This window comes from Bombina bombina, chromosome 11 (genome assembly GCF_027579735.1).
Source record: "Bombina bombina isolate aBomBom1 chromosome 11, aBomBom1.pri, whole genome shotgun sequence".
In the NCBI taxonomy this organism is placed as follows: Eukaryota; Metazoa; Chordata; class Amphibia; order Anura; family Bombinatoridae; genus Bombina; species Bombina bombina.
The window spans coordinates 22744211-22760531 of NC_069509.1; the positions used below are offsets into that span (position 1 = coordinate 22744211).

General features: G+C 35.5%; 1 protein-coding gene across 1 annotated transcript in view; it reads left to right on the forward strand.

Annotated features, from left to right (window-relative positions):
- Positions 1-16321, forward strand: part of LOC128642117 (uncharacterized) — a 120582-nt gene that overhangs the window by 85515 nt on the left and 18746 nt on the right. Inside the window, exon 8 of the mRNA XM_053694790.1 lies at positions 16168-16263. Coding sequence (XP_053550765.1) covers positions 16168-16263 — 96 coding nt within the window. The remainder of the gene's footprint in view (positions 1-16167; positions 16264-16321) is intronic.

A 16321-nucleotide genomic window follows, 5' to 3' on the forward strand; every position in this document is an offset into this window, starting at 1 on the left:
CGTAGTATTTTTTGCATTTGCATTGGAGGGCATAAATTACCCCTTCAGTGTGACAATTGATGTGCTTATTAATTTTGTGCTTTTTGTCGAATCTGTCTATGACAGTATCAATTTTCAACATGAAGCTGCAGGTACTGCATGTTCCACATTTGTAAGTACCTGGTTTAAAGGCATTTCTGGTTCTTGGGCCTTGGAAGTGACTAGGACTTATCAAGTCCTTTAGATTTTTCGTTTGTCTATAGCCTACTTGTACTCTGTTTTCCAACATCTTCCCCAGAATTGGGTCCGATTTCAAAATGTGCCAATGCTCATTAATTACATTAGTAATTGCTCTAGAGTTTGGGTTGTAAGTAGAAATAAATGTTACTTTGTTGTCAGATTTTTTCTGTTTAGTTTCAAGTAGTGCGGTTCTTTTTGTCATTCTTGCCCTGAATTCTGCCTTTTTAATAGACCTTTTGCTATAGGGATTCGGGGAGGTGACTTGGAAACAAGATTATTACAAGCAGAAACAAAATGGATATTCCTGCTCAACAGTGTTCAACCACACGGACTTAACGAACAAAACAATTTCAGTTCTTTTCTTTAAAACTTAACAATTGAAAATAAATTATAACCTTCAAATCTAAATGTCAATATAAAAAAATCTTGTAGGATATAAATGACATGAGTCAGGAAAAACATATAGTGTAACAAAACATCAACAATCTGATCAAGTTCCTCCTAAATATTAATAATATTTAAAACAACAAATTTATAACGAATGAAGAATTCATAACAGCAGCAATTAAATTTACTAGCTATTAGTTATGATATGATCTAGGAGGAACCAATATGGCTTCAATGGATACATACACACTATATATGCCATCATTAATGACAGTCACAACTAAAATAATGGAATTCCAGGAATCGAATATGCTAAAAGATAGTATAACTATAGTATATGTTAAAATCAATATAACAGCAGATTAATTACTACTCAAGGCAGTGGCTTTCACTGCTGAATAAATATTGATATATTAATTTATTATTTTAATCAGAACACATGTAGGCCTCACTTTCTCCATTGGCCCTTAGTTCCCTTCCCCCCCCCCTCTTTTTCTCCCTTTCCCACTTCTCCAATTAGAGTATTTTTTAATATTTTTCAATTTTTGTCACTATATTATTAGGCGTTTTTTAGTTGAATCACACAATCACACATATTATTAATATAAATTTTTTAAAACAACAAGTCATTCCTTAATTTTGACCTTACCACTTCCCCCACAAAGATTTAATACTATTCTGCACTGAGGCAAAATCCCAGCACAGAACTTCATTAGGCACATTTAACACTCAGTGCAATTTATAGTCACATAGATTACTGTCTCTCACACTTGACACAAGCCATCACCTATATGGCCATTTTGTATCCCCTTTGAGCAAGCTTATTATAAGTATGTAGTTGATTATATGAAGCATTACTCACACACAATATATATTTTTTAAAATAAATGTGGTACAGAACATATATTTTTATTTATTTTTATAAACTGAAATAACACGATGTGAACAATCTAGGTCAAGTGGGTCATTAAGCACATAAACTATGCTATGATTTGTGCTCCAAAAAAGAATTGATCCAACTATGGTAACACTGGCAAAGTGTATCGCAATTTACATGTTTCCCTAGAAACTACATCCCCCAGAATTCCCCAATACTATGTCATTCATCAGCACGCAACATCAACATTGCCTCCCACCAGGCGGAGCTATCTATTAACAGGGTTTATAAGGCGTATGCAGACAGTGCACTCGCGATAACCCTTTGAGAAAGCTGTGTTAGACGGCGAAACATGTTAGGGATTTAGGGAAATGGTGAGGAGCCGTTGCGAGCTCCTGTATTTTAGCGGCTAACTAAAATTGGTGCTAGTATGGTAATTTGTCATTAGACTATGGCTATAACAATGAACCTTTATTAAAATTACAAGATTATTCAGGGTCTCTTTCGGCATATTGGGCTAGCTGATGATAATGTCACAATTGGCTAAGCTTTGAACCTCATTTGTAAATTGCTGTAACCGCTTAAGAGCGTTACTGCCCTAACGGTCAGTTTAATTTAAAATAGCTGATGATACTGTCACAATTGGTTAAGCTTTGAACCTCACTTGTTAATTGTTGAAACCGCTTAGGAGCGATACTGCCCTAACGGTCAGTTTAATTTAAAATAACAGGAAAGCGCCAAATTCAGTAACTCAGCTATCGGGTATATTCCGACAGCCTTAGCTAGTGGTAGTTATATCCTGTGCTCCTGTAGCAATATAGACTATTGATCAAACACAGAGTTGCGATACACCACAGGATAACTACACTGTGATTCAAAAGTACATATAGACTACCCAACCAGAGTTTCGTATAGCTCAGAAAACGCTCAATTTTGTTATAATTTGACAATTACAATTTTCTGATCACAAGCAAAGCAGATATATAGCGCTGTTATAGATAGATGAAACTGGAGTGTTGAATACCGCAAATTATAATTATATGTTATATTATACAGAGAAATAATGTACTTAGACTCAAATACAGTCTGTTAAATCACTCTAATGCTTATGTGATACAACAGATCAAATCACAAAATTATTCGCAAATATTGAGCAACCAAATCAAACGATATATCTATTCATTTAAACAGTCTCTTAAATACTAACTATAGAGTACAGAAATATCGGCAAAATATCAAACATCCGATTGCGAGTAAATATTATATGGTTAAACTTTAACCTATGATATAATAACTCAGCTCAAATATTCACTGTAAGCTACGTAGGCTTCAACTTAAAAATTATAATTTTGTGTCTTTGATTCAATAAACCAAGATATCCAAATGTAACCAATGTTTGCACAAGCACAACCGAAACAGTTACAATGTATTAAAAATTGACACATATCCCTACATTAACCCAACTAGAAAATTTCTACTTACAGCCAACAAGTTATATTATTTGGCTGAAATACACAATAGTCCAGCTACTCATATATAACCATACTATTGTGTACAATAGCGGTACCAGTTAAGAGTGAACCAAAGGGACTGTTACATACCTCAATCCAATAAACTCTACTACAGTGCGAGTATTTTTTGACCGTCACTGAGGTATAAAAACTATAGAAAATATGTAACACGCATCCCTGCATTAATCTAATTTGGAATTGTGCACTCACAATAAACTGGTTACATTATATAGGCTAACTTGTAGCTATATAAACAAAGTGAACCAACTTCAACTGGGTAACATTAACGATTATTTGTAGGAATTGAGAAATTTGGACACAGTATATCTCTTCACGTATACCTATTTAGAGACCTAGGTTATACACTTCAACATATTGCAACCTATTTCCTTAGATATAACCACACTATTGTGTCCAAAGAGGTATTAATCAATAGTGGGCAAACTTAACAGGGAGTGTCACACACCTCAATATAATAAACTCCACCAGAGTGGGAGTAAATTTAACCCCAACTGAGGTACTTCTAATCATTGGTTTTTCCAATAAAAACAAATACGGTACAAGACCTCAATTTTCCTCATTACTCTGTTTGTATAATATAACCATAATTGCTGAATTTACAACAGAGTGACAGCGTTACTGCTGTCACACTGTTATACTATTGATATCCAGAGCACATTCTATCTAGCATCAGCCATTGCTGGACATTGCAGCTCATACCTGCATAGAATTAATTGTATATTTGAATTGATCAGATTCTATATATCCAACGGCACTAAATTTCTGAGCGTATATAAATTGTGGATAATTGTACCCACACCACACAGCCCTTAAAGAGGAGACTCTGATATATAGATCTCTACATTGGTCTAATTAGCCTATACATTTCAGACCTATCCTTGCTCCAATTACGGTTAGTGTTTTTAAATTTTCTTGTTTTCCGCAAATTTTAGCACTGTATATTTAATAAATGTTAAGTTTTAACTTAGGTTCAGTACACTTGGAGACTAATGCTGTCTCTTTAATTTTTCACTCATTGTGCTTTTCAGTATTTTTCAAGTAATTTAACCAGCTCTTGAGTGCTATAAGTGTACTCTTTTCTGTGGTTATTCTCTTAACCACATTTGGTTGTTCACCTAAATAAAGTTATTAACTCCTAGTCTGCCGCTCCCGACATTGCCAACACTAATAAAATAATAAAGTTATTAACCCCTAAACTTCCGGCCTCCCACATCGCTGCCACTAAATAAACCTATTAACGCCTAAACCTCTGGCCCCCCACATCGCAAAACACTAAATTAAACTATTAACCCCTAAACCTAACACCCCCTTAACTTTAAATTAAAATTACAATATAACTATATTTAAATAAATAAAAACATATCTGTGAAATAAATATAAGCCTAACATTAAACTATAAATTAACCAAACATAACTAATCTAATAAAATAAAAAATACTACCAATTAAAATATCTAAATTACAAATTTAAAAAATGCTAACACTACGAAAAAAATATAAATATCTAAATTTCAACTAAAAAAAACAAATCATACGAAAAATTTAAATACATTTACCAAAAATAATTAACACTAAAATCACGAAAAATAAAAAACACTAAGCTTACAAAAAAATAAACAAAATTATCAAAAATAAAAACAATTACACCTAATCTAATAGCCCTATAAAAATAAAAAATGCCCCCCAAAATAACCCCCCCCAACCTACAATAAACTACCAATAGCCCTTAAAAGGGCCTTTTGTAGGGCATTGCCCTAAGTTAAACAGCTCCAGATGAATGAAGGTTCCTTTAAGTGACGTCATCCAAGATGGCGTCCCTTAGATTCCAATTGGCTGATAGAATTCTATCAGCCAATCGGAATTAAGGTAGAAAAAATCCTATTGGCTGATGCAATAGGATTGAGCTCACATTCTATTGGCTATTCCAATCAGCCAATAGGATTTTTCTACCTTAATTCCGATTGGCTGATAGAATTCTATCAGCCAATCAGAATCTAAGGGATCCCATCTTGGATAACGTCACTTAAAGGAACCTTCATTCGTCGGGTAGTCATCGGCAGAAGAGGGTACTCCGCGTCGGATGTTTTGAAGATGAACCCGCTCCGTGCCGGATGGATGAAGATAGAAGATGCCATCTGGATGAAGACTTCTGCCCGTCTGGAGGACCACTTCTGCCCGGTTTGGATGAAGACTTCTACCCATCTGGAGGACCACTTCGCCCGGCTTGGATGAAGACGTCTCCCGGTAAGTCGATCTTCAGGGGGTTAGTGTTAGGATTTTTTAAGGGTGTATTGGGTGGGTTTTATGTTTAGGTTAGGGCTTTGGGCCGCAAAAGAGCTAACTGCCCTTTTAAGGGGAATGTCCATCCAAATGCCCTTTTCAGGTCAATGGGGAGCTTAGGTTTTTTAGTTAGGGTTTTATTTGGAGGGTTGGTTGTGTGGGTGGTGGGTTTTACTGTTGGGGGGGATTGTTTGTATTTTTTTTACAGGTAAAAGAGCTGATTACTTTGGGGCAATGCCCCGCAAAAGGCCCTTTTAAGGGCTATTGGTAGTTTAGTTTAGGCTAGGGTTTTTTAATTTTGAGGGGGGGCTTTTTTATTTTGATAGGGCTATTAGATTAGGTGTAATTAGTTTAAATATATGATAATTAGTTTTTTCTTTTCTGTAATTTAGTGTTTGTTTGTTTTTGTACTTTAGATAATTGTATATAATTTAGTTAATTGTATTTAATTTATGTAATTTATTTAATTATAGTGTAGTGTTAGGTGTTAGTGTAACTTAGGTTAGGTTTTATTTTACAGGTAAATTTGTATTTATTTTAGCTAGGTAGTTATTAAATAGTTAATAACTATTTAGTAACTATTCTACCTAGTTAAAATAAATACAAACTTGCCTGTAAAATAAAACTAAACCCTAAGCTAGATACAATGTTATATTGTAGCTAGATTAGGGTTTATTTTATAGGTAAGTATTTAGTTTTAAATAGGAATAATTTAGTTAATGATAGTAATTTTATTTAGATTTATTTTAATTAGATTTAAGTTAGGGGGTGTTAGGGTTAGACTTAGGTTTAGGGGTTAATAAATTTAATATAGTGATGGCGACGTTGGGGACGGCAGATTAGGGGTTTATAAGTATAATGTAGGTGGCGGCGGTGTCGGGGGGGCAGATTAGGGGTTAATAAGTATAATGTAGGTGGCGGCGGTGTAGGGGGCAGCAGATTAGGGGTTAATAAGTATAATGTAGGTGGCGGCGGTGTCAGGGCGGCAGATTAGGGGTGTTTAGAATCGGGGGTTATGTTAGGGTGTTAGGTGTAAACGTAACTTTATTCTCCCATAGGAATCAATGGGATATCGGGCAGCAGCGAACATAAGCTTTCGCTGCTTTCAGACTCCCATTGATTCCTATGGCATCCGCCGCCTCCAGGGCGGTGGATTGAAAACCAGGTGGCGAGCATACCTGGTAGAAATTTGATACGTAGCAAAAGTAGTCAGATAGTGATGAATTTGCATTCGGAAAACATCTGCAATGACGTAAGCATCGATCTGTGTCGGACTGAGACCGGCGGATCGTATGTTACATCACAAATTTCTACTTTTGCCGGTCTGTAGCCTTTGATAAATAAGGCGAATCAGGCTCTCCACAATTACACTGTGGAATTCCAGCGTATTTGCGGTTGACGGCTTGATAAATAAGCCCCAAAGTATCTAATTACAAAAATAAAAATACTAAGTAACAAAAAATAACAAACACTAAATTACGGAAAATAAAAAACGAATATGTAAAATAAAAAAGAATTACACCTAATCTAATAGCCCTATAAAAAAAAAGCCCACCCAAAATAAAAAAACTAGCCTACAATAAACCAGCAATAGCCCTTAAAAAGGCTTTTTGTGGGGCATTGCCCTAAAGATATCAGCTCTTTTACCTGTAAAAAAACCCCACAAAGACCCCCCCCAACAGTAAAACCCACCACCCAACCAATCCCCCAAAATAAAAAACCTTATTCTAAACAAATCTAAGCTACCCATTGCCCTGAAAGGGGCATTTGTATGGGCGTTGTCCTTAAAAGGACATTTAGCTCTTTTACTGCCCAAACCCTAAACTAAAAAAAAAACACCCAAAAAACCCTTAAAAAAAGCCTAACACTAACCCCGACGATCCAGTTTTTGAAGTCCTGCTTGAACGCTCTTCATCCAGGCGGTGAGAAGTCTTCATCCAGACGGCCTCTTCAATCTTCATTCTGGCGGCGAAGTCCTCATCCAAGTGGCGAGGAGTCTTCATCCAGACGGCCTCTTCAATCTTCATCCAGGTAGCATCTTCTATCTTGATCCCGGCGACGCGGAGCAGGTCCATCCTGAAGACATCCAGCGCGGAGCATCCTCGCCGCCGTACACTGAATCTTCAATCCAAGGGACAAAATGGCGTCCCTTGCATTCCTATTGGCTGAAAAATTCGAATCAGCCAATAGGATTTAAGCAGCTCTCATTCTATTGGCTAAATCGAATTAGAGAACGCCGGGTTGTCACCGGCGAAACGCGTTGAGGTCTTTTGGTCTTGTTGTGGATCCGTAGCAGCAGTTGCAAGAGCGTCTTGCGAAGCAGCCAGTGACGTAGCGTACCAGCCACACCCCCCTGATACCGGCCGGGAATTGTTTGTACTGGGTCAACACTGGGAGTCGATGCAGATAGTCACGGACATTGCAGCTGTGAAATACCATTTATTGCGGTTTTATTGAGGCCCTTTTTTATCTGAATTCTAGTAAGTTATGTTACTAGTGTGTGTCATTTGGAATGTCATAAAGTAATACCTTGAGTCGGAGGTGCGCTGTCTTCTTTTTGTTGCAGTTCTGTTGGCTTTCCTCCGGTGGACAAGAAACCCATCGTTTGTTGATCATCTGCACTCCACTGAAACTCTTCACTCTCTTTCCCCCTGTTGGATGCTTCAGTGTGTGAATCTGTTTCTACCATATTTCAGGACACACGTTGTTTGGTAACGTAGCGCAGTTCTCTGTTATCATTTTTTGCTTAAATCCTATTGGCTGATTTGAATTTTTCAGCTAATAGGAATGCAAGGGTCGCCATCTTGAATCGCATCCCTTGCATTGAAGATTCAGTTTACGGCGGCGACCATATGAAGAGGATGCTCCGCGCCGGCTGTCTTCAGGGTGGACCTGCTCTGCGCCGGCGGGATCAAGATAGAAGACGCCGCCTCGATGAAGATTGAAGAGGCTGCCTGGATGAAGACATCTCACTGCTTGGATGAGGACTTCGCCGCCGGGATGAAGATTGAAGAGGCCGTCTGGATGAAGATCGTTCAAACGGGACTTCAAAAACTGTAAGTGGATCGTCTGGGGTTAATATTAGGCTTTTTTTAAAGTTTTTTTGGGTGGACTTTTTTTTTATTTTAGGGTTTGGGGAGTAAAAGAGCTAAATGCCCTTTTAATGGCAATGCCCATACAAATGCCCTCTTCAGGGCAATGGGTAGCTTAGATGTTTTTAGAATTAGGTTTTTTATTTTGGGGGGTTGGTTGGGTGGTGGGTTTTACTGTTGGGGGGGGGTCTTTGTGTTTTTTTTTTACAGGTAAAATAGCTGATATGTTTGGGGCAATGCCCCACAAAAAGCCCTTTTTATTTTTGGTTGGCTTTTTTATTTTGATAGGGCTATTAAATTAGGTGTAATTCATTTTTATTTTTTATAATTTGGTTTTTTATTTTTTGTAATTTAGTTGTTTTTTTTGTAAGTTTAGGTTTTAGTGTAAGGTAGCTTAGGATTTATTTCACAGGTAAGTTTGTATTTATTATAACTAGGTAGTTAGTAAATAGTTAATAACTATTTACTAACTAGTCTACCTAGTTAAAATAAATACAAACTTACCTGTGAAATAAATATAAAACCTACAATGTAACTATTAGACTTAGGTTTTATTTCACAGGTAAGTATTTAGTTTTAACTAGGTATTATTTAGTTAATAATTGTAAGTTTAGTTTAGCTCTAGTTTAATTATGTTAAAGTTAGGAGTGTTAGGGTTATGTTAGGGTTAGGTTTAGGGGTTAATAAGGTTTAATTTAGATTTGTGCGATGTGGGGGGCTGGCGGTTTAGCGGTTAATATATTTATTTAGTGGTAGTGATGTGGGAGGCCAGAGGTTTAGGGGTTAATAACTTTCTTTAGTTGCGGCAATGTCGGGGAGCGGCAGAATAGGGGTTAATAACTTTAATATAGTGTGGACGATGTTGGGGTGCGGCGGAATAGGGGTTAATAATTTTAGTATAGTGGCAGCGATATCGGGAGCGGCAGATTAGGGGTTAATAACATTATGTAGGTGGCGGCGATGTTGGTGGGGGGCAGATTAGGGGTTAATAACATTATGTAGGTGGCGGCGATGTTGGTGGGGGGCAGATTAGGGGTTAATAACATTATGTAGGTGGCGGCGATGTTGGTGGGGGGCAGATTAGGGGCTAATAACTGTATGTAGGTGTCGCCGATGTTCGTGGGGGGCAGATTAGGGGTTAATAACATTATGTAGGTGGCGGCGATGTTCGTGGGGGGCAGATTAGGGGTTAATAACATTATGTAGGTGGCGGCGATGTTGGTGGGGGGCAGATTAGGGGTTAATAACATTATGTAGGTGGCGGCGATGTTGGTGGGGGGCAGATTAGGGGTTAATAACATTATGTAGGTGGCGGCGATGTCGGGGTCAGCAGATCAGGGGTGTTTAGACTCAGAGTTTATGTTAGGGTATTAGGTTTAAGTGTTAGTTTTCTTTCCCCATAGACATCAGGGCTGCATTACGGAGCTTTTCTTTCTGCGATCGCAGGTGTTAGACTTTTTTCTGACACCTTCTCCCTATCGGTGTCTATGGGGGCAGCGTGCACGAGCACGTCAAACACAGCGCTTGTTTTTGGTGCGGTATGGAGCTCAATGCAACCATATCGCCCGCACAAGCCGGGATTTTTAAAACTTGTAATGGCTGGGCTATAGGGGGTTAAATAACGCAACTTTTGTTGCTTTCTTTAATTTCCCTATAGCGCTCAAAACTCATAATCTAGGCGTATGTTAGGTTAATTTATAGTTTAATGTTAGGTTTATATTTATTTCACAGGTAAGTTTTAATTTATTTAAATAGAGTTATATTGTAATTGTAATTTAAAGTTAGGGGGTGTTAGGTTTGGGGGTTAATAGTTTAATTTAGTGTTTTTCGATGTGGGGGGTGGCAGTTAAGGGGTTAATAGGTTTATTAAGTGGTGGAGGTGTGGGAGGCTGGAGGTTTAGGGGTTAATAACTTTATTTAGTGGCGGCTATGTCGGGGAGCGGCGGCATAGGGGTTAATAACTTTATTATAGTGGCGGTGATGTTGGGTGCGGTGGAATAGGGGTTAATATATTTAAATAGTGTTGGTGATGTGGGTGGGTGCAGATTAGGGGTTAATAGAGAGCAATATATACTGTATATACTGTATATATATATATATATATATATATTTATATATATTTATAGAGAGAGTGAGAGAGAGCAATGTATACTGTATATACTGTATATATATTTATAGAGAGAGTGAGAGAGAGCAATATATACTGTATATACTGTATATATATTTATAGAGAAAGTGAGAGAGAGCAATATATACTGTATATACTGTATATATATATTTATATATATTTATAGAGAGAGTGAGAGAGAGCAATATATACTGTATATACTGTATATATATTTATAGAGTGAGAGAGAGCAATATATACTGTATATACTGTATATATATTTATATATATTTATAGAGAAAGTGAGAGAGAACAATATATACTGTATATACTGTATATATTTATATATATTTATAGAGAGAGTGAGAGAGAGCAATATATACTGTATATACTGTATATATATTTATAGAGTGAGAGAGAGCAATATATACTGTATATACTGTATATATATATATATATATATATATATATATATATTTATAGAGAGAGTGAGAGAGAGCAATATATACGGTATATATACTGTATATATATTTATATATATTTATAGAGAGAGTGAGAGAGAGCAATATATACTGTATAAACTGTATATATATTTATAGTGTGAGAGAGAGCAATATATACTGTATATACTGTATATATATTTATATATATTTATAGAGAGAGTGAGAGAGAGCAATATATACTGTATATACTGTATATATATATTTATAGAGTGAGAGAGAGCAATATATACTGTATATACTGTATATATATTTATATATATTTATAGAGAGAGTGAGAGAGAGCAATATATACTGTATATATACTGTATATATATATATATATATATATTTATAGAGAGAGTGAGAGAGAGCAATATATACTGTATATACTGTATATATATTTATAGAGTGAGAGAGAGCAATATATACTGTATATATACTGTATATATATTTATATATATTTATAGAGAGAGTGAGAGAGAGCAATATATACTGTATATATACTGTATATATATTTATATATATTTATAGATAGAGTGAGAGCAATATATACTGTATATACTGTATATATATATTTATATATATTTATAGAGAGAGTGAGAGAGAGCAATGTATACTGTATATACTGTATATATATTTATATATATTTATAGAGAGAGTGAGAGAGAGCAATATATACTGTACATACTGTATATATATATATTTATAGAGAGAGTGAGAGAGAGCAATATATACTGTATATACTGTATATATATATTTATATATATTTATAGAGAGTGAGAGAGAGCAATGTATACTGTATATACTGTATATATATTTATATATATTTATAGTGAGAGTGAGAGAAAGCAATATATACTGTATATATATTTATAGAGAGAGTGAGAGAGAGCAATGTATACTGTATATACAGGTATATAAAATTTAATAGAACATTTTCTTCTAAGTGAAAAACATGAATTTCAAGTATTTCTATTTAAAAAAAAAACAACACAAAAATAAATTAAAATCATTTAAAAATATTACTTATTTATAAGATATTGGTCAGGAAAGGGTTCAAAACTGTCTGTGTGTGTATACCCCCCAACTTTCCCAATTTCCACGGGACAGTCCCGATTTTAGGGGTCTGTCCCACTGTCCTAGTGTGCCATTTGTCCCGCATTGCCCCCCAGCCCCCGGGTTGCTGCATTATTGATTTTGATTAGTGAGTGACTGTGTGCTATGATCAGATCCATCTGGGGTGGCCACTGCAGGTAGATCTGTGGGCCGCTGGGGCTGGCAGGACACATTTGAGGGTCAGTGCTGTGAATGCTGTCAGGAGCTACCTTGTAAACAAAACAAGAAAAACCTAAAAGGAGCAGCTTTTAAACTCCTGTGTCCAGCACCCAGCAACTGCTCTTAGTGTTTCAACTGTGATCAGTGAAGCAGTTCAGACACAGATCACCAGTCAGGGACCTGTCTGATAAGGGTCAAACGATTGGCACTGGCATCTAAACATGACTGCTGCTGAAAGTAAGTTGTACCTTCTAAAGTAGCATGGTCCTAGTTCCCTTCACTAAATGTGTTTGTGAATATGTGCATGAGTGTGTATGCATCTATTTGTGTGTATAAATGTGTGGGTATGTGTATGTAAATATGTGTGCGTGTAAATTGTGTGTGCAAATATGTATGTGAGTGTGTGTGTGTAAATATCTGTGTGTGTAAATATGTATGTGTGTGTGTGTGTGTAAGTGTGTGTTTGTGTGTGTAAATATGCATGTGTGTGTGTGTGTGTAAATATGCATGTGTGTGCAAATGTGTGTTTTAATATGTGTGTGTAAATGTGTGTGTAAGTATGCATGTGTATAAGTGTGCGTGTGTAAATGTGTATGCGTGTGTAAGATTTTGTGTTTATAAGTTTGTGTGTAAATATGTGTGTGTAAATATGTTTGTGTGTGTGTGTAAATGTGTATTTGTGTGTGTAAATATGTGTGTGTGTGTGTAAATGTGTGTGTAAGTTTATGTGTGTGTCTAAATGTGTGTGTGTAAGTATATTTGTTTGTGTAAATGTGTATGTGTGTAAATGTGTATGTATAAATTTGTGTGTGTATAAATATGTGTGTGTAAATATGTGTGTGTAAATGTGTAAATGTGTTTGTAAATATGTGAGTGTGTGTTTAAATATGCATGTGTGTGTGTAAATGTGTGTGTTTGTAAATATGCTTGTGTGTGCAAATGTATGTGTAAATGTGTGTGTGTGTAAGTATATGTGTGGATAAGTGTGTGTGTGTTTGTGTAAATATCTGTGTGTGTAAATATGTTTGTGTGTGTAAGTGTGTGTGTTTGTGTGTGTAAATATGTGTGTGTGTGTGTGTAAATATGTGTGTGTATAAATATGCTTGTGTGTGCAAATGTGTGTGTAAATATGTATGTGTGTGTGTAAATATGTGTGTGTGTAAGTGTGTGTGTAAGTATGTGTATAAGTGTGTGTAAATGTGTGTGCAAGTGTATGTGTGTGTAAGATGTTGTGTGTAAATGTGTATGTCTGTATAAGTATATGTGTTATATGTTTGTGTGTGTGACATATGTGTGTAAATGTGTGTGTGTAAATGTTTATTTGTGTGTATAAATATGCTTGTGTGTATGTGTAAATGTGTGTGTGTGTAAATGTGTGTGTAAGTATAAGTGTGTGTCTAAATGTGTGTGTGTAAGTATATTTGTTTGTGTAAATGTGTGTTTGTAAATGTGTATGTGTGTGTAAATATGTGTGTGTAAATAGGTGTGTGTGTGTGTGTGTAAATGTGTATGTGTGTGTAAATATATGTGTGTGTGTATATGTGTGTAAATATGTGTGTGTGTGTGTGTAAAAATGCTTGTGTGTGTGCAAAAGTATGCGTAAATATGTGTGTATGTGTATAAGTGTGTGTGTAAATGTGTATGTGTGTGTGTGTGTGTATAAATATGTGTGTGTGTAAAGGTGTGTGTAAATATGTGTGTGTGATTAAATATGTATGTGTGTGTGTGTATATATGTGTGTGTAAATATGCTTGTGTGTGTGTGTAAATGTGTGTGTAAATATGTGTATGTAACTATGCTTGTGTGTGTGCAAATGTGTGTGTAAATATGTATGTGTAAATATGCATGTGTGTGTGTGTGTGTGTGTGTGTGTGTGTAAATATGTGTGTGTAAATATGTATGTGTGTGTTTAAATGTGTGTGTGTGTAAATATGTGTGTGTAAATGTGTTTATGTGTGTGTGTGTGTGTGTGTGTGTGTGAATATATGTGTGTGTGTGTAAATGTGTGTGTAAATATGTGTTTGTTTGTAAATATGTGTGTGTGTGTAAATATGTGCTTGTAAATAGTTATGTGTGTGTAAATATGCTTGTGTGTGTAAATATGCTTGTGTGTGTATGTGCAAATGTGTGTGTAAATATGTGTGTGTAAATAAATATGTGTGTATAAATAAATATGTGTGTGTGTAAATATGTGTGTAAATATGTTTGTGTGTGTAAATATGTATGTGTGTGTGTGTGTGTGTGTGTGTGTGTGTGTAAATGTGTGTGTGTGTGTGTGTGTAAGTATATGTGTGTAAGTATGTGTATGTGAGTATATGTGTGTATGTGTGTTTGTATAAGTGTGTGTATGTAAATGTGTATGTGTGTGTAAGTATATGTGTGTGTCTAAATGTGTATGTGTGTGTGTAAATATGTGTGTGTAAATATGTTTGTGTGTGTGTAAATGTGTGTAAATGTGTGTGTAAGTATATGTGTGTCTAAATGTGTGTGTGTTTGTATAAATATGTGTGTCTAAATATGCATATTTATAAATGCATGTGTAAATATGTGTGTGTGTAAATAGGTGTGTGTGTAAGTATATGTGTGTGTGTAAATGTGTGTGTAAGTATATATGCGTGTGTGTGTTTGTGTAAGTATACATGCGTGTGTGTGTGTTTGTATAAGTATATGTGTGTGTTTGTGTAAGTATATATATATATATGTGTGTGCACTTGTAAATATGTATGTGTGTGTAAATATGTGTGTATGAGTGTGCGTGTATGTAAATTTTTGTGTGTCCTGTAATAGGGTATGCTCTGTACCTGCCAGGGGGCTGAGGTCAGTGAAGCTTAATATATATTGAGCCAGTCTAATACCTTGTCATATACCATATACCTTTTTAACCCTCTTTTAAAAAAAAATCAATAAACTGATATTTTTTCATTAAATATGTCTATATATGAGTGTAATACTTAATTTTAATATTTTTTATATGCATTTTGTGAAAATTTTATTTTAACCCTTTAGGTCTCCGGTCGTGCTAATTCTTCTTGTGCTATTTTGGCTTTTGCTTAAAAACAGCACATAGCTTTCAGCTTCTAATATCCGGGATATTTCACGTTTGTGATCTCCATTGAATGTATAAGGCGCACTAAAGGGATATCGGCCGCACTAAACCTTCTCTAGTAAATCTGTTTTACCATGAACTTTGCCTGCTAATTTTAGCATGGTCCAGTGATATTGATATCACAACCTTCCTTATCATTAATACGCTGCTTGTAATCTGGGCCTAAAGGGGGCGAAGGGAATGTTATATAAAAATGCTAGAACAACTAGAAAAAAATGATGAACCATAGACACACAGGTACTGCTCTCCAGTCTTGCTTGGTGGCAAGTTTTTAATTCATAGATCCCAGTTGAATGCTCTAGAAACACCCCCGAGTTGAAGCTAAGGGCACCAGTGATCTAAAGATCTATGGTCTGGCGAGATAATCTAACAAGTCTCAGTAGTACTGTGAGGTCTCTCAAAGAATTTTAGAAAGGCACATTTTAGCATGAGAGCTGTTTATCTCACTGTGCCTAGTTCTGGACATAAAGGAGACACATACATTACAATATAATGCTAAAAACAAAACAAAGAATTTGTGTGACTTCTCGCCATGACGTCGAGTTTTTTTATAATCATAGCCTCAATAACAGAGGAAAAAATCTAAAATAATTTATGCATATATGCCTTAGCAAACATAAAGATAATCCACGTAGCTGTTGTGTTTTACTATTTATTTATTTATCTTTTTAGACTAATTTAGTAAAATCTAAAGACACTATTTGTCAAGCAAAAAGTGTATCCTTTTTTTGTTATTATAAGTTCTAAGCATTTTTTTTTATCATTCTAGTGAATTCAAGTAACAAAAACTAACGGCTATTTTCACTATTAGATGTTCTCAGGGTCCAGGATTGTTGTGGCAATAATAGTTATTGGCATTGAGACATTTATAGTGCTGTGGATCTTTACAGAAGGACTTTTGCTTACTGTAAGTATAACGCCTTTTATATAAGTGATGAGATTGGGTAATGATATAGCCATGATAC